At 36.6% G+C, this 26,248-nt stretch overlaps 2 protein-coding genes across 19 annotated transcripts in view; both read left to right on the top strand.

Annotated features, from left to right (window-relative positions):
• Window positions 1-7,835, top strand: part of ank3a (ankyrin 3a) — an 85,788-nt gene extending 77,953 nt beyond the window's left edge. For 10 of the 17 annotated variants that reach the window (XM_067366602.1, XM_067366604.1, XM_067366596.1 and 7 more), the window contains 4 exons: window positions 39-122; window positions 411-566; window positions 3,851-3,937; window positions 5,366-7,834. In XM_067366602.1, the coding sequence (XP_067222703.1) occupies window positions 39-122; window positions 411-566; window positions 3,851-3,913 (303 nt within the window). In that variant the 3' untranslated portion in view covers window positions 3,914-3,937; window positions 5,366-7,834. Of the gene's footprint in view, window positions 1-38; window positions 123-410; window positions 567-3,850; window positions 3,938-4,018; window positions 4,059-5,365 lie in introns of all 17 variants that reach the window. The other 7 variants (XM_067366606.1, XM_067366610.1, XM_067366597.1 and 4 more) reach the window with 3 other exon arrangements.
• A 1,408-nt stretch (window positions 7,836-9,243) lies between these two features.
• ccdc6a (coiled-coil domain containing 6a) lies at window positions 9,244-24,622 on the top strand. Of its 2 annotated transcripts, XM_067367823.1 has the most exons (10): window positions 9,244-9,675; window positions 10,663-10,812; window positions 13,072-13,200; window positions 13,584-13,687; window positions 13,795-13,955; window positions 14,952-15,108; window positions 15,386-15,486; window positions 16,806-16,927; window positions 22,438-22,566; window positions 23,383-23,495. In XM_067367823.1, the coding sequence occupies exons 1-9, from the start codon at window positions 9,376-9,378 to the stop codon at window positions 22,564-22,566; spliced, it is 1,353 nt and encodes a 450-aa protein (XP_067223924.1). In that variant the 5' UTR covers window positions 9,244-9,375; the 3' UTR covers window positions 23,383-23,495. The 2 variants fall into 2 exon arrangements, with proteins under 2 accessions (XP_067223924.1, XP_067223923.1); XM_067367822.1 differs by lacking the exon at window positions 22,438-22,566 and having other exon boundaries at window positions 23,383-24,622.
• Window positions 24,623-26,248: the final 1,626 nt, after the last annotated feature.

Genomic DNA, 26,248 nt, shown 5'->3' with positions numbered 1-26,248 from the left:
CGTGTCTGCATATTGAACTAAGTGATTTCTTGCTTTAGGGAGAGGAGGCTCGGAACATTCCTGGCGAGTCAGTTTCAGAGGAACAGTTTATTGATGAAGATGGAAACATCATCACCAGAAAAGTATCTCTATTGTTCCCTTTATGTTCATTTTTTCTCCTACTTTCTTATCCATTTCTAATTTAGCAGCATATTTTACTCCCTTAGGTTGCTTGTAGTTTTTTTTAACTTTACCTCTTCAGAGAGACAGTGATACAAAAATCAAATACTAAAAGACATCACATAATAAATTTTTCTTGCAGCTCACTCCTCCATAACCTTAACTGATCCTTTCTTGTCTTTCCTCACATTGCTTTGTTTTACCATGGCAAGCATTCACGATGACCTCTAAATTTTAATACCCATCTACAGGTCATTCGAAAGGTGATTTGCCGTGTGGACAGTCCCACTCCGGAAAACCAGGGCTTGGGGAGTGGCATAGGGTCACAGGGAGACCCTGCCACCCTGAGGAAAAGCCATACCCCCCTGGTCCCTGACATCCACACCCACCTCGCTGCACATGCTGAGGTTTGCACAGTCTGTGTGGAGTTCTTCTCTTTCCGGATATTTACATATTGATATTATGATACCTATAAAGTCTCTTTTTCAATTTTTTTAAGCTCATGATAATGTCCCATTCCCTAATATAATGGTTCATATCTTTGATGTAAGTGAACACTACTGTCTATTTATAAAAAGAGATGTTGAAAAAAAAAGTACACCCTATTTGAATTCTATGGTTTTATGTTTCAGGACGACATAAAAAAATCATCTGATCCTTAATAGGTCTTAAATTTAGGTAAATACGACCCAGCTGAACAACAACACATGGCATATTAAACTGTGTCATTATTTATTTAACAAAAACTAGACCAAAATGGGGAAGCCGTCAGAGGTTTTGACAGTTTGCTGGTGTAGAGCCTTCAGGTGTGTATTCACAAAATGCCAAGGAGGACAGACATCAGCAGTGATCTTAGAGAAGCAATTGTTGCTGCCCATCAATTTAAGAAGGGTTACAATGCCATTTCCAAACAATTTGAAGTCCATCATTCTATAGCAAGGAAGATTATTTACAAGTGGAAAACATTCAAGACAGTTGTCAATCTACCCATGAGTAGACATTCCAGTTCAGACAGTGCACTGCTCAGAGAAACTACAAAAAACCAAGTGCTACATCTCAGACTCTACAGTCCTCAGTTAACATGTTAAATGTTAAATTTCAGGGCAGTACAGTTAGAAAAACACTTTTTGGAAGGGTTCCCAGGTGGAAGCCTCATCTCTCTAAAAAGAACATGGCAGCACGGCTTAGATTTGCAAAGTTGCATCTGAACAAACCACAAAACTTCTGAAACAATATCCTTTGCACAGACAAGAACAAAGTGGAGATGTTTGGCCATAATGCACAGCAACATACCAACTGTCCATCACACTGGTGGCTGGGAGATGATTTGGGTTTGTTTTTCAGCCACATGACATGAGCACCTTGTAGTCACTGAGTTGACTATGAACTCCTCTACATACAAAAGTATTCTAGAGTCAAATGTGAGGCCATCTGTCCTCCACAATGATTAAAGACTGATGAAGTCACACAGAAAACCATTACTTCAGGTTATTGCTGCTAAAGGAGGTTCTGCAAGCTCTTAAATAAAGGGGTGTACTTAGCTTTTCCACACATGGCTTTTCCATTTTGTCTTTTTGTTAAAGGTGCCATCAAACTTTTTTTACAAGTGTCCCCTGAATGTGTCTGAAGTTTCAGCTCAAAATACCCCATAGATTTTTTTTAATACATTTTTTTAACTGCCTATTTTGGGGCATAATTAGAAATGTGCCGATTCATACTGCGGCCCCTTTAAATGCTTGCGCTCTCTCGCTTGTCTTAAATTGTGCATAAACAAACTTTACACAGCTAATATAACCCTCAAAATGGATCTTTACAAAGTGTTCGTCATGCATACTGCATGTATGCGTCGGATCATGTGAGTAAAGTATTTATTTGGATGTTTACATTTGATTCTGAATGAGTTTGATAGTGCTCCGTGGCTAAAGCTAACATTACACACTGTTGGAGAGATTTATAAAGAATGAAGTTGTGTTTATGAATTATACAGACTGCAAGTGTTTAATAATGAAAATAGCGTCGGCTCTTGTCTCCGTGAATACAGTAATAAACGATGGTAACTTTAACCACATTTAACAGTACATTAGCAACATGCTAACGAAACATTTAGAAAGACAATTTACAAATATCACTAAAAATATCATGTTATCATGGATCATGTCAGTTATTATTGCTCCATTTTTTGCTATTGTCCTTGCTTGCTTACCTAGTTTGATGATTCAGCCGTGCACAGATCCAGACGTTAATACTGGCTGCCCTTGTGTTATGCCTCGATCATGGGCTCATTGGGCTGGTATATGCAAATATTGGGGGCGTACACCCCAACTGTTACAGTCGGTGTTATGTTGAGATTCGCCTGTTCTTCGGAGGTCTTTTGAACAAATGAGATTTATATAAGGAGGAAACAATGGAGTTTTGAGACTTTTTTGAGACTCACTGTATGTCATTTCCATGTACTGAACTCTTGTTGTTTAACTATGCCAAGGTAAATTCAATTTTTAATTCTAGGGCACCTTTAAATAATGAATAGTATAATATGTCATGTAGCGTTGTTCTTCTGAGGTTGTTACTGCTAATGACCAGATTATTTTTTTTTTTATGTGCTGATACATAAAAGATGAAGAAAACTGAACTCGGGAAGTATTTCATGCGATCTTTAAGATTTTTGGATGAATTATATTTATACGTCGTTGTTTATAAATGTTGAAACTTAATATGTAAAATACACTACACTTCAAAAGTTTGGGACCAGTAATGTTTTTGATAAGTGCTCACCAAGATTGAATTTATTTCAAAAATACAGTAAAAAATATTAATATTATAAAGTATTATTATAATTTAAAATAACTGTTTTCTATTTTCATATTTTTTAAAATGTAATTTATTCCTGTGATGCAAAGCTGAGTTTTCAGCATCATTACGGCAGTCTTAAGTGTCACATGATTACTGTGCTGATTTGCTGTTCAAGAAACATTTATTACTATCAGTGTTGAAAACAGTTGTGCTGCATTATATTTTTGTGGAAACTGTGATAAATTTATTTGAAATGTAATTTTTTTGTAACATTATAAATGTCTTTACTGTCACTTTTGATCAATTTAATGCTTCCTTGCAGAATAAAAGTACTAAAAAATTATTTCTTTGAAAGGAAAAAAACCTTATTGACCCCAAACTTTCGAATGGTTGTGTATGTGCTATAATAATAAAACAATAATGCACATAAGGTTTTTGGTATTATACTGGCCTAGAAAACAGTAGGACAGTTTTGGATACCAGAAATAATCATTATTTGAGATTGAGTGGTTTTGAGATTTTTAAATAATTATTTTGTTTGATAAGACATGTATTAGTTATTTTTTCTGTTCATGCACAAACTGATGAATATGGTTCTTCAGCCATGTGTCTTCTAACCTTCAACTTGTCTTCTGTATTCTCTTTCTTTTCCTTCCCTTTTAACCTTTTTTGCCTTCCTCCCAGCTCTTTACACTATACCTTTCCTACAGGAACAAATAACAGGAACTGTTTAATATTAACTTCCTGTCAATTGTTACTGATAAACTGTTATGTAATGATGGTGTCTGGCTATTTTCAGGGTGATGTATTGATTCTGAACTATAATGTATTCCTAAAAGATTTGTACAGTAATTGTCCATCTCTTTGACACAGATTGTTCTCTCTCTTTATGTGTAAACAGGGAGACGTTTCCAAGGTGAGGAAGAAGGAAGAAAAGCGTTCAGAGAGAAAACATCATTCATAGATGCGGCTTCATGACTATAGGCAGGTACAGCACTTCAGATTGCTCTGTTTATTATTGCTGTTATTTATTTTATTAATTATTCTCTGTGCCTAATGTACTACTCAGGGGCAGACTTAGTGATGTGGGGGCCCTAAACAAATTCCAGGTAATGGGCCCTAACACACCAGCTAGTGTGTTCTTTTACTTTTTTAACCTTTATTTGCTGTCTCATAATTTGGAGTTTATTTACCCTATCACACCCTGTCTATGGGATTGTGCAAATTCAGTAATTAGTCAACCTGATGTTGTACTAAAGGCATTTTACCTTATGTTTTTTGGATTACAAAAGAATTTCCAAGAAAAAAAAAAAATCGTACTTGCACTTGTCAATTTAGTGGCAGTGGATGTGGCTTCTTCAGTCTTAAAAAATAAATAAATAAATTGATTCAAACAATAATCCCATGCAACTGTATTCCAAGTGTTCTGAAGGGCATATGGTAGGGTTTGGCTGGAAACAAACCAAAAATGTAATCTGCGAAAATATTTGGTCGCTGCACTACTGTGTACATTTATGCAGTGCACATAAGAAAAGCATACAAGTGAATCATTTTGAGACATCAATACAAATATAATCATGGCACAAAACACGAGGCCTATAAACCTCAAAAGCATGTGTATAATTTTTTTTCTCTGAGGCGAGTATCTCTATTGTCAGATTGTCACATGAACGAATGTATAGTAGGCTATACTTGACACAATATTATTTTCTTTGTGCTAATAATTAAAATTATTTAATTTTATTTAAAACTAATTTAATAATTTAAAATTGAATCATTTTCTTACTTTTAATATTAAAATTCCTAATGGACTATATATAGCCAAGAAAGCACGCAAAGAGCTCTCCCCTTATAATCACTAAAAATCTGTCACTCACTCAGTTCATTGCGATCTCTCAATGAATCTCTTACTTACCTCGTGTCTACATTATGATGAGGGCATGTAGGACTCTGGCGTTTTGAGTGATGAGTGAAAATTCTTTTGTCAAAAGAATCCAATCATACATTTGCCAAATATGTTTAGCCAAATACGATGGGGCCCCCTTATTCCCTTGGGCCCTAAGCAGCAGCTTACCTTGCTTATTACTGGTTAGGTCTGCCCCTGGTACTACCATTCAAAGGTTTGGGGGGTCAATAAGGTATTTTGTATTTCTGAAGGATTATGCGACACTGATGACTGGAGTAATGGCTGCTGAAAATTTAGCTTTGCGTCACAAGAATAAATTAAAATATATTAAAATATAAAAGTTATAGTAGCTCTAATAATATTTTGCAATATTACTGTTTTACCCACCCTAAACTTTTGAATGGTAATGCATGTCAAATCATTCCCCATAAAACTGTAACATTACAACTAGAGGTCCAATTTTTAGATAATTATTTGTATTCTTTTATGGTCTGTTTTGTGTCTCTCAAGGTTTGCAGGTATATGTTTGATCTGTTTCCTGAGCGGCGGGGCCACAATAGATGAAAAGAGACATTTGGCCTGAAAAACCGTCTACGGCTTCCACTCTGAAACGCATGGTCTTCAAAGAGACAGAACTTTGACCTATTCGCTTGCGCATGAGCATGCATCACACTGCTGACACACTTCCTGTTCCAAGGGGGTCTTGAAGAATTCTACTTCTTGAGATGGGTCCCGGCGAATTCTACTTCCTCTCTGTGTTGGGTCCTACGTAATTCTGCTTCCTGTTTCTGGGGGACCTACGAGATTACACTTCATTTTTCTTGATGGTTAATACCTGTGCTGACTTGGACCATCAGGAAATTGGAAACTGTTTTGTGTGCCATGAATATCAGATGCATAAGTAAAGGGGTATATTCAAAATACCCCTTAAACTCCAAACCGTATACTCACACAAATTTCCCTGTGACCAAAGATGGCACAAAAGCTCTTTTTCGTGTTTTAGGGGAAAAAAAAACAATAGATGCTGTTGAACCACACCTTACATTGGCCTTACACGTTACCGTGGACCCATGACGTCAGGAGGAGGATCCCTGTGTTTTAATTTTTTTTTTAATTTATAAAACAAAATAAATTATGTGGTGGACTTTTCTGTACATAAATCACATTATGTAAAAAATAAAAAATACAATTTAGTAGTTAGGTTTTGTCGAGAGCACCGCAAACATACACTTTACAAGTGCTTTCGACATTTTAAAGACAGTGAAACTTCACATGCTCTTGTATAATTAATTATTATAGCAGGTACGTTTGTATATGAGAAAAGTTGGTTCGGTTTTCAGGGGACATTTCCTTAAAATCCTCTGCGAATTTCAACTATTCCCAAAATGGGAATTTATCGAATTCTGTGAAGAAGTCATACAGAGGACTAATATTTTGATGCATGCAGTTCACCTTATTTTAAGAACCTTTTTTCTAAGTTTGCAAAACACTGTATTTAAAAAGTCAAATAAGAAAAGACTTTTTCTTGTGTACACATACAACTCTAACATGTCTCAACTTTTATATTCCAAAATGTCACCCTACAAGTGTCCATCGTGTAGAAAGTGTGAAAAGCTCTAACCAGATTGCTTCCTCGGGAGTTAAGTGTAGTGTCAGTTATCCTTTGTATGGAAGAGAGCGTCTGCTGATATTAGCCTGAGCGCTACAAGTAAGAGGTGTTCAGAATGTATATGCTAGTTATCAGCATCTCTGTTCAACTATCACTGTATCATGTGTATTGGCTGTACAATGTAGAGGTCTCTCTTTGTCTTAAGGCTGTTTGTAATCATCATAGGAATGTCTTCATTTTTTCTTTTCATTTTGATTGCTGAGGTTTCAAAAATAACATTTTGGCAATTTGTTTCCGGTTAGGTAAATATTTAACATTTTCATCTGGAGTCACACTTACTCGTATGGGAAGTCTTTAGACCTTTATTACTTGTAGATTTAATAGCTTATGTATTACAAATGACACACACTGGATGTCATTATAATTTCAAGTATTACAAGAACTCCTTTCCAATTTTGAAATTGTGTGATATATTTTAGACCAGCGAGTCAATGTGTTGCAGTGTTCTGCATCGGTTTTAATAATATCAAATTTTTCTTTAGATATTACTTTTTGTTTGACTGTTTTGTTTTCCTCCAATAGAGCTCGAGTCTTTTTTAGCTTGTGGTGTGTATGGTGTGAAATATCCTTTAGTGTGCTGAACTTTGCTATTGCGATGAGATCTGAAAGACTTAAGCAAACTAGGTCATGATGGGGTGTGGTTCTGCTTCCCTGTTACATGTCAATCAAAATGTGGGAGGGGCCTGGCATGGTCCAGTGGTTGATTTTGTTTAATATAATATGTTTTCACCTGAGCAACATTTTTGATGTACAATTCTTACAATGAGTGAAGCCATTTAAATGTAACTATAATAGCACTTTGGTTATTGGAGGTCTTCTCTTTTAGAAACTAGCAGCTATGATGCCACCATAATGTTTCAAATGTCTTACAAAAATCTGATTTAAAAATAAACGCATTGATTTTGCAAACCTACTACTTTCTTTTTCAATGTATGTATTTTGTGCATCATGTCAGTGAATGTATTATGTATGTAATGTGTATCTATATACATAAGTCATGACATTATGATTGTCTTATTTGAATATGTCTGCAGAGATATGATACGTTCTTTATGTAACTCTGACTATAACTTTGTTTTGTCTATGTTTTGTCAAAATGCCCTGATGATTATGATTAGTTTTCTTCTTTGTAGGCTTGATACAGGCTCTTTTTCTAGAATGAAGTAGGCCAATGTCTGTGGAAATTTGTGAAACAAGATTTTGCATTTCTCTTGTGCCTCAAACAGATGCTAACCTCTCTTTAAACATTGCTCCATCATTACTGAAATCAGAACCATAAAAACAGCTTGCAGAGCAAAACAAACATGATGCATCAACTAACATTTTGTCACAAAATCAACTTTAACTAAGCCTCTGTTTAATAACGCATTACAATTGAAAATGGTCACATCTTTCTACTCTATAGAAATATGACATATTGGTTGACCTTGTATACTGAGTTTATTGAAGACTGACATGTTAAGTCAAAGTCAAATAAGTTTTCTCTCCTGTTTAGTAGTAGAAAATAGCCTTACCAGGAACCACAGTGCGGAACAAACTGTGACTGTGTAGTTGAACACTTTTAATTGTATTGCATATTTTAATATAAAATATCAAAACAAGCAGAATTTACAAACAAATGAAGCTAGACCACAAGTGCAGTTCAAGAAAGTGTTCAAATATTGTAGTAATGGTTGAACTTATTACTGTGAAATATTTTGCATCACAAGCGTGCTTCTATATACATAAACGTTGTTCAGTTAAATATTTTGCTATATAGAGCGATTTATTTTTAAGTGTCAGCATATTTTTCAGGGCCACTGTATAACAGATTTCTACATAAACTTTTCACCATATACACACTGGAAAAAAAGAATTGTTGGTTTAAATTAAAAAAGTACTTTACCTGGTTCATTGAAATTAACAATTTGAGTTAATACAGTTATATAGGTTATCTGAACCACATTATTGAAGTCGATTTGATTAAAAAATTTGATAATTCATGAAAATATTTTTTTTACAGTGGAGGGAGTGGAGACACCAGTTCACAAATTAATAAATATAAATGTGGGCTATATAACACAAAATAAAACAAAAAGCATTATAAGTATATATATATATATATATATATATATATATATATATATATATATATATATATATGTATATATATATATATGTATATATATATATATATATATATATATATATATTTAGCTACTGTAACTTAACATTTATGCAAACATTCACACACATCTATGTAAAATTATTGAAGGCCATAAAATTAAGGACGTTATTAAAATGTATTTAGGCTATTATTTTGGTGTGATTTATGCATTTAAAAAAAGTCATGCCCATCAGTTGAGAAAATGGAGGAACACAATGAGAATTGTGTTGTCATTATTGTAGAAGATGATTAAATAATCCTGCTAGAGTCTCTTGGTAGGCTAGTGTGCACATGAATAGTTTTAATTGGTCATGAAGGAAGCAGGTGTTTTAACGAAACAATCGAGTGAATAATTCAAAGATTCATTCACAACATACAAGAAGACTCACTTATCACAATCTACTGGTGTAATCTAAATAATAAGGTCGGCGGAGAATAAATTTGAACAAATCCTTTTGCAGAAGGGATTAAAAAAAATCGAGTCACTGGGATGAATCAAAAAACCCAAACACAGTGTCCTCTCCACCGCAGGACGGCGCCACCCTCCCTATTCGTCTGCACTTTCAGCACGCCCAGTCATTTCTTGGACCGTTCCCTCTTCAGTCTAGCCACACTTGCTCCATCCCTCTTTCTCCTAGCCCCTGAAATAGACTTCCTCTCTATTTGAAAACCGTCGCGAACACTCGGTAACGAGCTCGCGACACCATGGCGGACAGCGCGAGCGAGAGCGACACGGACGGTGCGGGCAGCAGCAGTAGCTCTGCCACCCCGCAGTCCTCCTGCACCTCGGCGGCCGCCTCCAACACCACTACGACCACAACGAACACCGCCACCAAAGCACAGGGCGTCGTGATCTCGCAGTCCCGACTGGAGGAGCTCACAAACCGACTCGCGTCGCTGCAGCAGGAGAACAAAGTGCTGAAGATCGAGCTCGAGACGTTCAAGCTGAAGTGCAAAGCGCTGCAGGAGGAGAACCGCGACCTGCGCAAAGCTAGCGTCACCATCGTGAGTCAGCCCGTGTTTATGTCGCTTTAATCTCCGCGGCACACCTGACAACACCACCACGGCATGCAGACACATCTGAGGCACATTATTAACCACATTGGGGTGCAAAGTTAACTTGTTTGTGGGCAAAAAAAGAACCGTTTAAGGCCGTTTTACCTGCTAGCCTTCGAGCTAACTGAGCCAACAAAAGCCTGATGGCACGTTAATAGTTTCATTGCAAATGTATATCACTGGGCAGCTTCTTAAAATAGCTTATATTTCAACATGGACTGTTATAACCTACAATGTATCTGTCTTTATGTATATTTTTAATCTTAACCTTGTTTTTATATGGTCAGTAGTACTGCCGCGGTGTGTAACGCTATACTGACCACACAAGGCGTTTACTGATTTACCTCATGATTTATCGTCATGCTTTTAATGCAGAACGTGTTTTTGCACGTCTGATGCTTTGTGTTAACCGAATGAGGTTGTCATTCGTACTTTATATTTGAGGCCTGTGTCAGGGTGGGAAGTTGGCACTCTGAATATTTGGCTCTAATGCGTCAACATCCTGTATGTGAATCAGACCATCTGCATTTTAGACAATGAGCCAACACTCAAGTGTCACTAGAGAAACACTGACACTTATATCCAGTGCATTTGCATTTATGGCACCCTGTAATGGTGGAAATTGATAGTGGATTGGGTGTCTTGTTGGTTTTGCAATTGTTTACTTTTGTGAAATGCATTTCTGCATAATTCTGCTGGATTTATTGTGCAGAATAGATATTAAATGTCTCATTGTCAATATTAATTAGGTCTGAATGTCTAGCTCCTTTTGTAATCGGTATTCGTGAGCTAAAATATGGTAAATAGTTTTGAAATCATGTTTAAGGATGAAATGTTAATTACTTGGTTACAGAAATATATGAAAATATTATTTTTTCAAGAGAAATCTTTAAGAATAATGACCTTTTTCAAAGTGTTTTGTTTATTTGTCTTCAGCAAGCACGGGCAGAACAAGAGGAGGAGTTCATCTCCAACACTTTATTTAAGAAGATTCAGGCTCTGCAAAAGGAGAAGGAGACTCTCGCCGTCAACTATGAGAAAGAAGAGGAGTTCCTCACCAATGACTTGTCCAGGAAGCTCATGCAGGTGAGAAACTCTAGAAGGAAAGAGCACATCGGTGGCTTTTGAGGTCAGGGGTAGGAAATGTGATCGTTTGCCCTTAGAACCAGCCCTAAAGGTAACTTTCACATTGAGATACAGTGGCCTATTATAAAGTTCTCATTCAGCAGCTTGCTTTTATAATGCAGATTTTGGTTGCTGCTGAATGCAAGCAAACAACAATAGCTGATTAAATTGTTTGAGAGATTGTTCTGGTGATGTGGTCATTAGTCAGACTGAATCTGGCTCTTCTTAGCTGAGACCAGATGACATTGTTTATGGTGCGTGTGTTTAGTAGGTGTGCTGTATTGTGTGGAGGAGAAACGAGATAGTGGAATTAGTGTGCGTGTACAGTTGGTGTGACTCATTAACATTTAGACCACTGTTCAAAAGTCAGTACGTTTTTGTAATGTTTTTGAAAGTCTTTAGTCTCTCACTGCTTTTTTTTTATATATAAAACAGTAATATTGTGATTTATTACTGCTATTTGAAATAACTGTTTTGCTTTTAATATATTTTAAAATGCGATTTTTTTTTTTTTTTTTTTTGCAGTCTTCAGTGTCACATGATCCTCCAGAATCATTCTAATTTGCTGACTTGGTGTTTAAGTAATATTTATCAGTTTTGAAATGAAAACCATTGTGCTGCTTAATATTTTTGTTGAAACTGATCATTTTTCTCATGATTCTTTGATTAATAGAAAGAATAGCAATAATTTTAAATGGAAATCGTTTGTAACATTCTAAATGTCTTCTCTGCTGAATTAAATTAAAAACAAGTCTTACTGACCACAAACCTTTTAATGGTAGTGATATGAAATATATTATATGCAGACATGGCTCAACAATGAAAGGTTGGCCCAGTATAAAAGAGTTTTGGACCAATTGTTAGAATTGTCTCTTACCCTATCAGTCCAGTGCTGTCTAGTCAGTATATCTTATGCTCATTGATTTTAATGGCTTGCAAACATTTGTTTTTCTGTGGCATATTGAATTTGGAACATTGTTGCAAATTCTTCTGTTTAAAATGTGTATATTTTAAAGGGTTAGTTCACCCAAAAATGAAAGTTCTGTCATTAATTACTCACCCTCATGTTGCTCGAAAAACCTTCGTTCATCTTCGGAACACAAGTTAAGATATTTTTGATGAAATCTGATGGCTCAATGAGGCCTCCATTGCCAGCAATGTCACCGAACCTACCTCTCAAGATCCAAAAAGGTACTAAAGACATATTTAAAGTTCATGTGACTACAGTGGTTCTACCTTTTAATATTATGAAGCGAAGAGAATACTTTTTGTGTGGCAAAATAACGACTTTTCAACAATATCTAGTAATGAATTCAAAACACTGCTTCATGAAGCTTCGAAGCTTTACGAATCTTTTGTTTCGAATCACTGGTTCGGATCAAGTAAACAAAGCCTCATTTACTGAAATCACATGATTTTGGTGCTCCGAACCACTGAAATATGTATTTAGTACCTTTCTGGATCTTGAGAGGTTCATTGCTGGCGATAGAGGTCTTACTGAGCCATTGTCTTTCATCAAAACGTGACCTTAAACATGATTGATTTAAAACGTAAGTAGTAGCCTAACGTTAACCACTTTACATGGCCCCTCACACTATTGTTAATGGTAACCTAGATATGTGTTATTATGAGGTGAAAATCCAAGTGTTTGTGTGGTCTGTGGAAGCTAAATTAGTACCTTGCTTACAGCTCATATGTTTAACTTAAATTCCACGTCCATGCCATTGGAGTGGTAAGACATGGAGCTCACTTCTCCCTGACGTGGACAAACGCGTGTTCCTTTCTCATTATATGAAGAAGACTGAGATCTGAGTGAAAAAATTGTGTATAGCCTAATTGTCTATATTATTGTAGTGTTTCAGTTTGCTGGTATATTTTATTTTATTTATGTAACGTATATATATTTTGTTCATGTTCACACCCCGATTGCTGCATTTCTATTTTAAAAGCTCATCATTATGGTTTAGTATTTTTTCCCCTGACTAATTGCTTGAATGCACAACTAACAGTAGACTAGGAAAATCTTTAGTTGGGGGCAGACCTAGTATATTTGCAACACAAGTAACTATACATGAGCATTTAAAATGGTTACCATGAGGAATGGGTTATCATGGTAAGGGTAAAATGTGACCAAAAAACATAACTGCTTTGCATCATAGATCTTTTGGGGTGCATCTTTTTTTTTTACTTACATTCCCTTATGTGCTCTTTCTTTTTCAGCTTCAGCATGAAAAAGCAGAATTGGAGCAGCATTTAGAGCAGGAGCAGGAGTTCCAGGTCAATAAACTGATGAAGAAGATCAAAAAACTGGAGAACGACACCATCTCCAAACAGCTCACTCTAGAGCAGGTACCTTCTTCAAACAATCTGCTGTAGAATAGGATCGCCTCTAAACCACTCATTCTTGATTGCCCACTATCTATTAGTTTCAGATCAATTGGTCTAAACCAGTTGCGTTTTCAAAACAGAACAGGTGCCTACAATAACCTTGCTTTTTTTTTTTTTTTTTTTTTTTTTTTTTTTTGGTTAGCTTGGGCATCTGCCAGTACCTTGCTCTGAAACACACATTCAGCAGTCTTCTCAGATTAGAACAGGTTATTCAGGAGCAAACACATCATTTGTACTTTTGGAGTCCCATGATTATTATTGTGGCCTAACATTTTTTTCTTAAGGCCATGCATTGTATTGTTAAAATGCCATATTGTTTTATTAATTGCATGTAATGTGTGCAGCTCCGGCGTGAGAAGATTGATCTGGAAAACACTCTGGAACAGGAGCAGGAGGCACTGGTCAACCGGCTTTGGAAGCGCATGGACAAACTTGAGGCAGAGAAAAGGTAATATCCCTTGTAATGTGGTCCTTTTTAAAAAATGCTTTTTTATACCACCTGAAAAATTTGTATGTCTTGATCTCACAATTTTACCTCTTCATTCTGATTCGCAGGATTCTGCAGGAGAAGCTTGACCAGCCAGTGTCAGCCCCGCCTTCTCCACGTGAAGTTTCCATGGAGATTGATTCTCCCGAGAACATGATGCGGCATATCCGCTTCCTGAAGAGTGAAGTGGAGAGGCTGAAGCGCAGTCTCCGCACTACAGAACTACAGCGTGAGTCCTTGTCTCATTACGCACACATGCACTCCTGCACCAACACAGCCTTTCTGCCATCATACTAAGCCAGAGGGAAACAAACTGTGCTGCAAATTTAGATGCATGGTATTTAAACTAAATAGCATTCCAGATTAGGATAAGTATGTCCCAATTTATAGTACATTGGAAATGGTACGCCAAAAATACCCGGATGGTATACTATTTCCAGTGGTAATCCAAAGAGATGTGTCTTTGTATGGTTATTGGATACACATTTTTATATACATTTTTGCATTTGTATAAATGTTTGCATGTAAATATAAACAGATGCAAATACTAACAGTATGACAGCGAGGTTTGTGGTATCAAGGTGTGATTTTATGTTGCGATGTACTCTTGTATACTGACCAGTGAAGTACATGGTTTTACTTTTGTAGTACAGTTATATGTATTGGGATGCAGCCATAATTTGTGGCACAGTACAGTGAGTTACACAGATTTATTCTTAGCTTGAATACTTTTTTAATTTTTATGGCCACTAGAGGGAGACATCTGCTTTTTAAGATAACCATAGCTTACTTCTAGCTCATGCTATCACACTTATTAAAGCTTAAGTAGGTATTAACACAGCAGTGCATTGTATGTATTTGTGTGCCTTTTAAAACTATTTTAATTATTTAAAATTATTACCTTGATTTTAACTTATTAACTATATTGTGGACTTCAGACTGTGAAAATGTTTGTATTTTTCTTTCTTTTTTATTCATTATAAATTATATCATCAGCTGTACTGTGAAAGTATGCTGATATAATTTAATTTATAATGAATAAAAAAATTGAGAAAATATTTAATTTTAAAAACATAAATTATTCTTAGTATTTGAAAGTTTAAAATTATGATCATGTAATCACACATTTCAAAAATGACCCAAGGAGTATCTTTTGTCATCTTCAGTTTATTACAGTTTGTATATCAGTTTGTAACATTTGTTTTCACATCATCACTCCCTCCAGACACAGAGAAGCGGGCTCAGTATATTGAGGAGGAAAGGCAGATGAGGGAAGAAAACATCCGTCTTCAGAGGAAACTCCAGAGAGAGATGGAAAGAAGAGAGGCACTGTGTAGACAACTGTCAGAGAGCGAGAGCAGCCTTGAGATGGATGATGAGAGGTGCTTTAATCACACACACAAGATGACTAGAATCATAACCTTATCTATATATAATGTTTTTGACAGTCTGAATATGATAAACCTGTAAATAACCGAACATGTTATTATTAACGTAGAAATTACCTGGGCTGCATTTCCCTGAAGCATCATGAGCAAAGTTGATCGTAGAGACTATTGGTGGCAATGGTGCCTGTGATGCTTTTGGGACACACTGGTTACATTTAAACCTTGGATATTGCAACTAGTTATCATGAATCTCTCTCTCTCTCTCTCCTAGATATTTTAATGAGATGTCTGCTCAGGGACTGAGAGCTCGTACGGTGTCAAGCCCAATCCCCTACACCCCCTCTCCCTCCTCCAGCCGCCCCATCTCCCCTGGTATGTTTCCACACAGTTATCTTTGTACATTTATCACTCTTTTATATCAAAATATAATGAAAAAGTACAGTATGTTGCAAAAGGTTGGAATCAGTACGATTTTTTTTTTTTTTTTACGACTTAATAATACTATCAGCAATGATGTATTTATTGGATCAGAAGTGACAATAACGACGTTCAAAATGTTAACAAAAAAAATGTTTCAAATAAATGCTTCACAGGAATAAATTGCATTTTAAAATAATCAAAATAGAAAATGGTTATTTTAAATTAGTAAAAGTAGTAATATTTCACAATATTAGTGTTTTTACTCATACTTACTGTGTATTTACTTTATACTTTTATACTTATATTTTTGATCAAATAAATGCAGCTTTGGTGAACATAAGAGACTTCTTTAAAATAAATGCTACAGACTTTTGAACATAAGTGTTTATGATTAACAGATTGCAAGTGCTTTGTCTTTGATTCACATTTTAACATTCAAGGCTTTCGGCACACAGCCTTTCGGTCAGTTCATAAGGTGATGATTGATTAGACAAACATGTTTTTTATGGAGTGTTAATTATTATAGAAGCTGAACTGTACTGTGATGTGAAGGTAAAACAGGTCAGAGATTTGCTTTCATTCCCATTCTGAGATCAAACAGTTGAATGACCTTTTGAATGAATGGCTTCAAACAAGAATCTTTCAGACTGATGCTGCAATAGATGTTTATGGGTTGTAAATTTACTTTGCGTATATTGCAGGTATTGATAAACACAAAATGGATAAACTAGATAATGAACTAAAATAATCTTTAATAAAAAAAAAATATCATAACAAATATATCATTATGTAATTCAAAAGTATAAGTACAGTAGTTCAAATGACCAAAGATTAATGTCAATAAGGAGTGTTTAAATAAGAAAAAAAATGTCAGCATTTAGGCACAGTGTACTGTTTATAGCTGGTTTAATAACAGGTTTCATCATGTAAAAACATGTTTGCTTTAGTTTATGAGATGACCTCAGAGAATTTACATATGCATGATGAAAAGTATAACGATGCACGTTTGATGGTGTGAAAGCCATTGTTTCTGAGGAAGAAGACTGGTTTATAGTCTTGGTTCATTAGATTCCTTTAAAAAGGAGTCCAGTTATTTATACATTTTCCCATGATCCCTGAGGAGTGATCTACAGAGTTATTTATATTTGTTCTGCATACTGTCAGTATGCATACTTGGCCAGGTTGCATTGTTTTTGGATATATTATCGCATTATAAACAGCATAAAGGACCTCACTAAAACTGATTAGCAAATGCTGTTTTTCCATTCCAGGTTTGTCGTACGCTAGTCACACGGTTGGTTTCACCCCTCCAGCCACACTGAGCCGAGCACCACTTCCCCACTACACATCTCCCGGGCTACACATCCACCCAGGACCCTCACACGCTGTACAGGTGCGTACACATTATGTGCACATGTCCGGCATCTTTATCAGCATGTATATAAATGAAGACTTCAGATGTAAAACATGCTAAAGTCAAAAATGAGATAACGATATTGAGTGAATGCTCTCCATAGACGTTCATCAAATACTCTCCTTTCAAATCAGCTAAATCACAACCCATTCAGAAATATTGATTTGTCTGCAAAAAATACTAAACACCACTTCCCTTTGTCAGCAAAAGCCTCTAAGTCCACAGAACCAATAAAGCGGTGATTTCAAGATGAATGACGGCATGCGTGTAAAGAAAATCATTAGTGGCAATGACATGATTTCACGAGTAGCATGTAAACATGTAGCTCTGACAGAAATGGACATAACCTGCATCTTTAGTGATTTTTGCACCGTTTACTATGTTTTGTTGTCCAAAGTGTGACTTACGAGGTTTAAAAGGGTTAAAAAAGCACACAAAGACTTAACTGGTTTTGCAGCAAAAGACAAAATTTGATAAATACCAATGAATTGATTAAAGTGACATTTTTTGAAAATAAGGCATTTCAGTATTTATAAGGCATTTAAAGCATTTTCAGTCTTTGTCCTCGGATACTATAGCTCTCGACAGACCACAAACCACATTCAACAGGAGTAACTGTCGAAGCAAGAGGAAGCTGCCTGAAAGGGATGTAACCCGGATTGTGTCTGTATTCATGGTTGGGCTGCTATAGCCAAACCTTTGGTCACTCGTGCCAATGTGGTTTCATTGGTGCCAACAGTGCAAATCATGTGCTGTGGACAATGTGAAACATGTATTGTTCTCTGAGTCCATCTTCACTGTCTTTCCCACATCCATGGGAATTACAGTGTGGAGAAGCCCCAAAGAGGCTTAACACCCGGACTGTTGCTGCCCAGAGTGAAGCACGGGTGGATCAGTGATGGTTTGGGCTGCAATATCATGGCATTCCCTACTGTGCTTGATGGACAAACACTACTGAACCATTCAGGAGGACCATGTGCACCCAGTGGTTCAAACATTGTACCCTGAAGGGGGTGCTGTGTATCAGCATGATAATGCACCAATACACACAGCAAGACTTGTGACAGAATGGTTTGATGAACATGAAAGTGAAGTTCATGTTCAATCTCCCATGGTCTGCACAGTCACCAGATCTGAATATTTCTGAGCCACTTGGGGTATTTTGAAGGAGCTAATCAGAAAATGTTCTCCTCCACCAGCATCACATAGTGACCTGGCCACTCTTCTGGAAGATGAATGGCTCAAAATCCCTCTGGCCACTGTGAAAGACTTCAGTGTCAATCCCAAGATGAACTGATGCTCTATTGGCTGCAAAAGCAGGCCCTTACCATACTAACAAAATTGTTGTTGTCTAAAACCAGGTGTTTCACTTTTTCATTGTCCAAACCTTGTATATAAACACACTTGGACTTTGCATAAGCTCATGACGATGATGAGCAAGATGTTTACATGCAGGAAGCATGTGTGTATCATGAATGGCCTGTTTTCAGTTAATATCAATCGTAACACCATTCCGCTGAATTGCTAACAGCACATTGGATGACTCATCTGTGACTCACCTGGTAACACTTGACCTCAGAATGCTCTTCCTCATCCCTTTTGTATTTTTAAGTTAATATAGACCACTTCCTGGAATCCTCAGCCATCTAAATAAGATAAAGCACAAACGCTGCATTCTCTTTTTCCTCCTGCATCTCCTCCCTTGCTGTGTCCTTTTCGGTGTATTCTGGCCTGTTAGATTGACAGATAGTGGGGAGTCTCTTATATACAGAATCTTGCACACACCCCTAAATCTTGTCAATCACAAACTCAAAGGTGCCATGTCATTTGTATTATGTAACAGATATTATATTATAGTGCAGAAACCCTGATAAGATAACAAACTCGCTGAACAAAAACATCCACAGTGTTTTAGTACATACAGGTGCCTATCACTAGTGATAATAGACTACATTTTTAAGTTTAGTTGTAAAGAAAATGTTTTTTGACATTGCATACACCCGTCATAGTATTGTGATGAATTGACACGTTTTATTCTTTAATCTTTCCACTGGTTTTGGTGAGATTTAAAGATTAACTGCGTAGTGTAAAAACACACCTTTTATTCCTCACACTCAGTGTTGGGTAAGAAAAAAGTGAAATGGTGGTAATGTTTAGGAAAGTCAGACAGAGTGGTTTAAAAATTACTTTAAGGATATTTTCTCTATATGTCAGGACCAGGTTCATGCCAGATCATACAAGGCCTAGACATTCTTTATCACACTTTCTGTCATTCATGGCAGCAGTAGAGTAATTGAGGTCACAGGTCAGCTTTTGATTTCCAAACGAAAGGGCTTCCTACATGTAAACATTTTTTTATTATTAATGTTGAACAGTTGTGCTGTTTTTAATTTTTGGAACCTGATTCTTCAGAATTTTTTGAATAGACATTTCAAAAGAACAGCATTTGAAATGGAAATCTTTTGTAACATTATAAAAGTCTTTACTTTTACTTTTTATCTATTTAATCTATCCATACCGAATCAAGGTATTAATTTTTCAAAAAATCTTGATGACCCCAAATTTTTGAAGGGAAGTGTATAGGCCTATTCCTTTTCCAAGCTGTTTAGTAATATTTGAGAGAAATGATGGGTGCAATGTGGATAATGTGTCATTTCATCATGTTATTGTTAGCTAGCAGATAAATGAGTTAGCTATAAATGTACAGCAGTGAAGTAACCATTTTAACCAGTCTCAATTTCAGCTTGCGTATATTCCGCAACACCCTCTGGATATCATCCAGTTGAGCGGACGCCAACAATGTAAGATTAGCCTTGTTGCAGCAGCGATTAGTCGAGCCTCATGTTTATGTCTGTTGCACAAATACGACCCCTCTATTTACCAGCAAAGACTAGTGATGAAGTGACTGACTAGGTAAGCACATTATATAACTTTACCCGCACCATCCCCTAATGGGATTGCTCATTGCAAATTTTAACAAATAAACAAAAACATCAACAATAAGAAGCAAGAACTTTTTTTAGTGAGACTTTTGCTTTATCTGAGTGCTCGTCCTTCTAAATATTGTTGGTAAACTTCTGAGGTAGGTTATCAAGACAAAACATTTAGTGTTAGTTTTGATGTGTGGACACATGGATCCCCAAAAGGGAAATGGTATGGAAAAGAGATGCTTTTGTGATCTTTTGCAGTAGTATTAGCAATCTTTCAGTAAATCCAGTCACCTGACCACCATTCAATGTACTTTTCAACAGATGTAGCCTTGGTATGGCAGCTGAACTAATTTTGTTAGGTAATAAAGAATTTGAACTTGTTACTACACAGGTGATCACCTCAGGCTTTTGAAAAATAATATTTAGTGACATGTTTGGAGTTGTTGCTAATTCATGACTCATGTTTGCTTTTTTTTTTTTTTTTGCTTTCCTAATACCCATTTGACCATTGTGGATTATATTTTCCTGTTGGGGAGCTGTTGGCTATAGCAACAGTGATCTGTTTGTGTTAGCAAAGAGTGGTTGGCTCACTTTCATGTCCTGCAGTGCCATGAAAAAGTCAGCTTGTTTTGATAAACCAGGAGTGACGGCAGAGCCAGACCCTTCCAGCACACTCGGAGGGGTCACATTTGCACTTTCACACTGTTTGCAGATGTAAGCACTCATGCGTCAAATAAATTAGGGGTGATGATACCAATGCAAATTTTATGTGCAAGAGTTTTAGCATAGGTTTTTTTAGCAAAAACATGACCGCAGTTGTCAGAAACTGTTGAATTGTTTGAACAAGTTATGGATTACGCTTCCATTCAAAAGTTTATATTCTGTCATTTTTTTTAAACCAATCTCTTATGTTTACCAAGGCTGCATTTATTTAATAAACAAATACAGTAAAAACAGTAATATTGTGAAATATTTCTATTAAAAATATGTATCTTTATTTAATATATTTTGAAGTCGCCTGCAGTCAATAAATGTATCTCTTAAAGGTAATCTAGGAATAGTTTTTTTTTTAAAACACTTTTTGTTATGCTATCAGAATGTGAAGAGTTTCAACTAGCATATCAATAATAGAAGCGGTCTAAATATTAAAAAAATGTACATATTTTTCAGTCTTGAGACTTCCACAGACAACATATTCCTCCTATCATTGCATCATGTTCTACCTGCCTGTCAACATATGCGTTTTCATACCTCTGTGTACCCTGCTCGCGCAGACATCACACGTCCTCAGCGTGTTCTGTAAGGATATGCAGAGTTGTAAACGACGTCACTGAACACCGCAAACAAACAGTGGCCACCTTTTACAGTTCCTTCTGAACCAAAACAAGCTTATGCTGTGTTCACACCATGTCGTAATTACTGTAAATTGTGAGCAGTGTTGGGCACGTTACTTTAAAAAGTAATTAGTTATAGTTACTTCTCACAAATAGTAACTGAGTTACATCATTAGAAAAGTAACTAATTACTAGGGAAAGTAACTTTTGCGTTAAAAAAAAAAAAGAATAAAAAAAGAATCAAATATGTCAGTTAACTTGGATGCCCCCAGTATTACATATAAGTCTAAAAATAAATTATTTAAGTAGGCCTATGTTATGTTTTAAATTCATCTATTTGATTATGAAAAGTGAATAACACGAGTAATATAGGATACATCATAAGATGCGCAATATATTGGGATATATGGATTGGGTCAGACATGATTTTGACCACTTCATTAAGTTTTTTTGTAAAAGCCTTTCTTTAATTCTTAATATTAATAAATGTTTCATCAACCAATTGTCTGGATTTAATAAATAAGCAGAAAATATAATCATGACTAGGAGGCGCCAGCGCGATCACATCCACGTGAACTGGAGCGCATCTAAATGAACTGAAATTCGGCGTATAGGCTGCTTGCCTCACAGACATGAGAAATATATCTATAGAAAGCTTGAAATGTCTACTTTTAAATGAAATAATTCAAAACAAAAAGAAATGGGCTACTCTCTGATTATGTAATCCGAATGAAATGTGCATTCTCTCTCTAAGCGTGTCCAAGGAGATGATGAGAGTCAGTAATGTTAACTTCGTCTTTCCAGCTGACACGGATTCAGAAAACATTAGTTTATTAGTAAACAATCAAAATGTGTCCTTGCTGTTTTTGTCACATTCATAATCATTACTTTTCCTGGTTCTTTATGGCAAGCTTTAGGCATGCTCTTGGGTGCTATATAGCTTATATATTACGTAAACGCTCATTATTATGGTTTATTCTCTCCAGTATTTAAGAAATCAAATTAATATAAATGTGATTAGTCAACTAATGGCTTAAATGAACAACTATTAGTCGACTAGAAAAAACTTATTTCGCGTATTTCGATCCAGCATGTCACAAAGGGTATTCTGGTTTGAGCTTGTGCTCCGCTCGCATGCTCTGAGCATCGTACGTTATCATCAGTTTAAAATTATATTTGTGTATGACTAACCTGTACTATTTCTTTACAATAAAACGCTTTGCAGGTCTATCATCTCTACTCACACACCAATCGTCATCAGTTAGCATGTGTCCCACCCCAACACACACACCAGAGAAAAAACTTTGCCGGTCCTATGGCTGAGAGAGAGCCTACTCGGGTGAAAACTGCTTAAGTGAGCTCAATTATAGTAATGCAGCACTTTTTTGTCAGTAACGGCGTTGTAACGGGGGGAAAGTAATTTGTTTGATTACTTGTTTCTGAAAAAAGTAATGCTGTATTTATAACGCCGTTATTCCCATCACTGATTGTGAGATGGCAACCTGTAAAGTTCAACCCAGAGCTGTTCACGTCTTCTCACTCAGAATTGTGCACACCACTGTCAATGGCGAAATTAATCTGCAGCAGTCATGATTGCGTTTGTGCTTCCATCTTCTGTCAGCTCGCTTTCTGATTGGATATTGTTTCGTTTCAAGTGATAATCTTTAGAGCGTGCGCGCGTTCGTGTTCGGGGTTCCCCCTCACACATCAGGATTTCTGATCGTAAATATTCCGTGTAGAATGTTTACAATTTGCGATCGGGGCGGTTCCGGCGTTCTTCCGAGCAGATTGTCACTCTTAACACACCTCACACCACAGGTCACAAAGTCTGATAAGATAATCTGTAGAACCATCAAGATAATCGGGAAGTTACCTAGAATTGCCGGAAGGGGCGAAATCGGCCCAATATCAGCCCGATTATCTTGCGGTGTGTACCCAGCCTAAGGATGCAGATTTTTTTTTTTAAATCATAGAAAGTCAGTGGGGGGAAAAGCTCTTTTTTGTGGTGAAGGTGATAGTTTTATTCAGGATTCTTTGATGAATAAAATGCTCAAAAGAACAGCATTCATTTGAAATGGAATATTTTTGTAACATAACATTTAATGACCCTGAACTTTTGAACGGTAATGCATATAACATTATGAGCTTGTCTTTTATTTCCTCCACATAGAGGCCATCCCCAAGGAGAAGCACCAGCCCAGATAAGTTCAAGCGTCCAACGCCGCCTCCCTCCCCGAACACACACTCTGGAGCACAGCACCCCCCTCCTCCTCCCCCGCCACCTGCACAGCCGATGGTTCAATCCAGCTCCTCCCACTCTGTGACATCACAGAATCCCCCATCTCAGCCTTAATGCATGCAATGTGCGCTACCTTAAGCTAGGCTGCTCCAAGCTAGGCTACACTACTACTACAATGACAACAACTCAGTGATCCTCCACTGGGCAAAGGTTGGAAAGGTTTTGGAGTGGATATGGAATTAGAGAACAGTTGAACTGGGGAACGAAAGGACTGGGAATGTGAAAAGGGAGAATGTGTAGATGCTTGGCCGACTGACAGATCCATAACCAACCCCATGCCGTTAAGTTTTGTTATTCTTACTGGTTTTGTTTTTGGTGTGTGCGTGTAAAATGATCAAGCTGGCTCAGGAAATGATTAAGAAAAGTTTGGAAAATAGTTTGAGAGGGTTGTCAGCTGCGTATGTCTGCATTTTGTTTGTGGAAAGTCTACTCTTGCCCCCATTTAATCTTAATTGTTTTAACAGATTGACTGTTATCTAATCACAATTTTACATTTAATAAACAAATAAATGCTTGATTGGATAAATCCTTCCTCTCATATGACTTTCTTCACAAGGGTTGAAAAAGAACTGAATCCCAGCACATTTGCCATGGGGGCGGCAGTAAAATGTTTTTTTTTTCCTTTTTGTTTTTTTCTTTTTTTTTTATTGTCTGTCTGTCTTTTAGGCCATTTTTGTTTGTAAAACAGATGGGTGTGCGTGTGGCTCTCGTTGGCAGCATGTAGATGGTAAAGAAGACAGACTGAAATGTACTGAAACAGCACTTGTTGCCTCTCTGCGTGTGTATTATAGTGGGATTATAGTGTTTGTGTGTGCGGGTGTTTGTGTTTCTGCACAGCCATAGAGGTTTCCCATGACTGCTGGTTGGGGACCAGTCTCTCCCTGCTAGAATCCAAACATGACCCACTACGAAAACAAAGTCAATACTGGTTTCTGATCAGCAGCTCGACCTCTCTTGGAGCCCTCGCTGTAAAGCGAGTGCCCTGAATGCTTATTCAGATGGCGAATTTTGCTTAATGCCAGTGTCATATAACACATAAAAATGAACCGACATGTTGATGCAACAAAATAAGGTACTGTTGAACAATTAACTCAACATGATTAAATGCTTGTACAAAAAAAAACTTGTATGTGTGATTATTTTTTATTTTATTTTTACCTGAAATGTGTAAGTGAATGGGTTTTTGGATTTTAAAAATATTAAAGGAACTTAAAACAATATTCTAAAAGGTAGGACATTTTTAAAGTAATCAAACACTTTATAGTCTTCACTGCATAAATTATCCTTATTAAAGCAACAATTTTCTGTTACCTTTGTTCTTTGACTTACATTAATGACATGTCTAAACAACATGTTTATTAGGCTGCTGCTGTGACTTTAAAGGGTTGGTTCACCCAAAAATTACATTTCTGTCATTATTCACCCTCATGTCGTTCCAACTGCAGTAGTTCAATTTTAATGATATTAATCGACGAGAATTTTTGTGTGCAAAAACAAAACAAAAATGACTTTATTGGACAATTTTTCCTCTGTTCTATGTCAGAATGCTGACATTGTATTGTCCGGTAAAAAAATCCGGTAGTGCGCGTATAGTAAACGCGTTCTCTTCTGATGACGAAATTCGCGCCGCTCACTGTATGCTGACCCTCGCGTACACATAAAGTATACTTTGTGCTTAAGAGCATCATATATAATGTAACGCTAGTCAAATTATGACGGAAAAACGGATACTGCATTAAATATTTTTAATGCGATTAATCGGAAAAAATTAATCGCATGCGTTAACATGCTAATTTTGACAGCACTAGTTAAAATTATGTATGTAAAGTATGTAAACTTTTGAGAACAACTGTATAACCAGATGCAAAATACTGAGCTAGATGATACAATCTGATATTAAGGACCCAGAAAGTATTGAATCAGTGGAGTTCTGTTGATGATTTCTAAGCTTTTAAATGGTACCATATGTGATTTCATGTGCTCCCTGGGCTATTGAACCATTTCTGAGGATGTTACATTTCCATTTCAGCTTCAATCATTACCAAGATGTCTTGATACCTATCATAAAGCACATGTCTGTGTTAATGTGAGCTATCTGTGAGTGGGATTATGTAAAACTTAACCACTGTTATACATTCACAACTCTAAAGAAGTGTGTGAACCTTCAGTTGACGTGGACAGACAGACTGACATTGTGCATCCCCTTCATAACATCAGCCCTTTTTAGGTGTCAAGTAACGGCGCACACCTGTTTGGCACTGCATATGAACCCCCCACCACAGTTTTCCAGTCTAATTACCAAATGCCTCTCATGTCTTACCAAGCACTCTTTTTCACACACACACACACACACACACACGCATACAGTCCTGTAGCTGTGTGGTAATTCCTGCAGAAGTATTTCAGCATAAGCTGTCCTGTGCCCCTTTCTCTCTGCCAAGCCACTTTCACCTGGTTCAGACCGGTTTTGTCAGGCTAAGGTGGTCAGAGGGGTGTAACTGACCCTCAAGTTCTAACATTCCGGTCAGATTCGAGGAATAGTTGAAGTCATGCAGTTCACTGTTTGCTTATGTTCTGAGAGAACTAACAGATATACCCATTGTGACTGCATTAACAACAGGTATAGGGAACAACCAGGGGTGCCTGTAAAGATTTAAAATATAATAAAATATAACAAATATAATAATCATTAACAATAATGATAATTCTGGTACTAATCACGGAGAACGTGAATAAT

Source organism: Chanodichthys erythropterus, chromosome 18, assembly GCF_024489055.1.
Source record: "Chanodichthys erythropterus isolate Z2021 chromosome 18, ASM2448905v1, whole genome shotgun sequence".
Classification (NCBI taxonomy): Eukaryota; Metazoa; Chordata; class Actinopteri; order Cypriniformes; family Xenocyprididae; genus Chanodichthys; species Chanodichthys erythropterus.
This window is presented reverse-complemented; position numbering and strand designations above follow the sequence as displayed.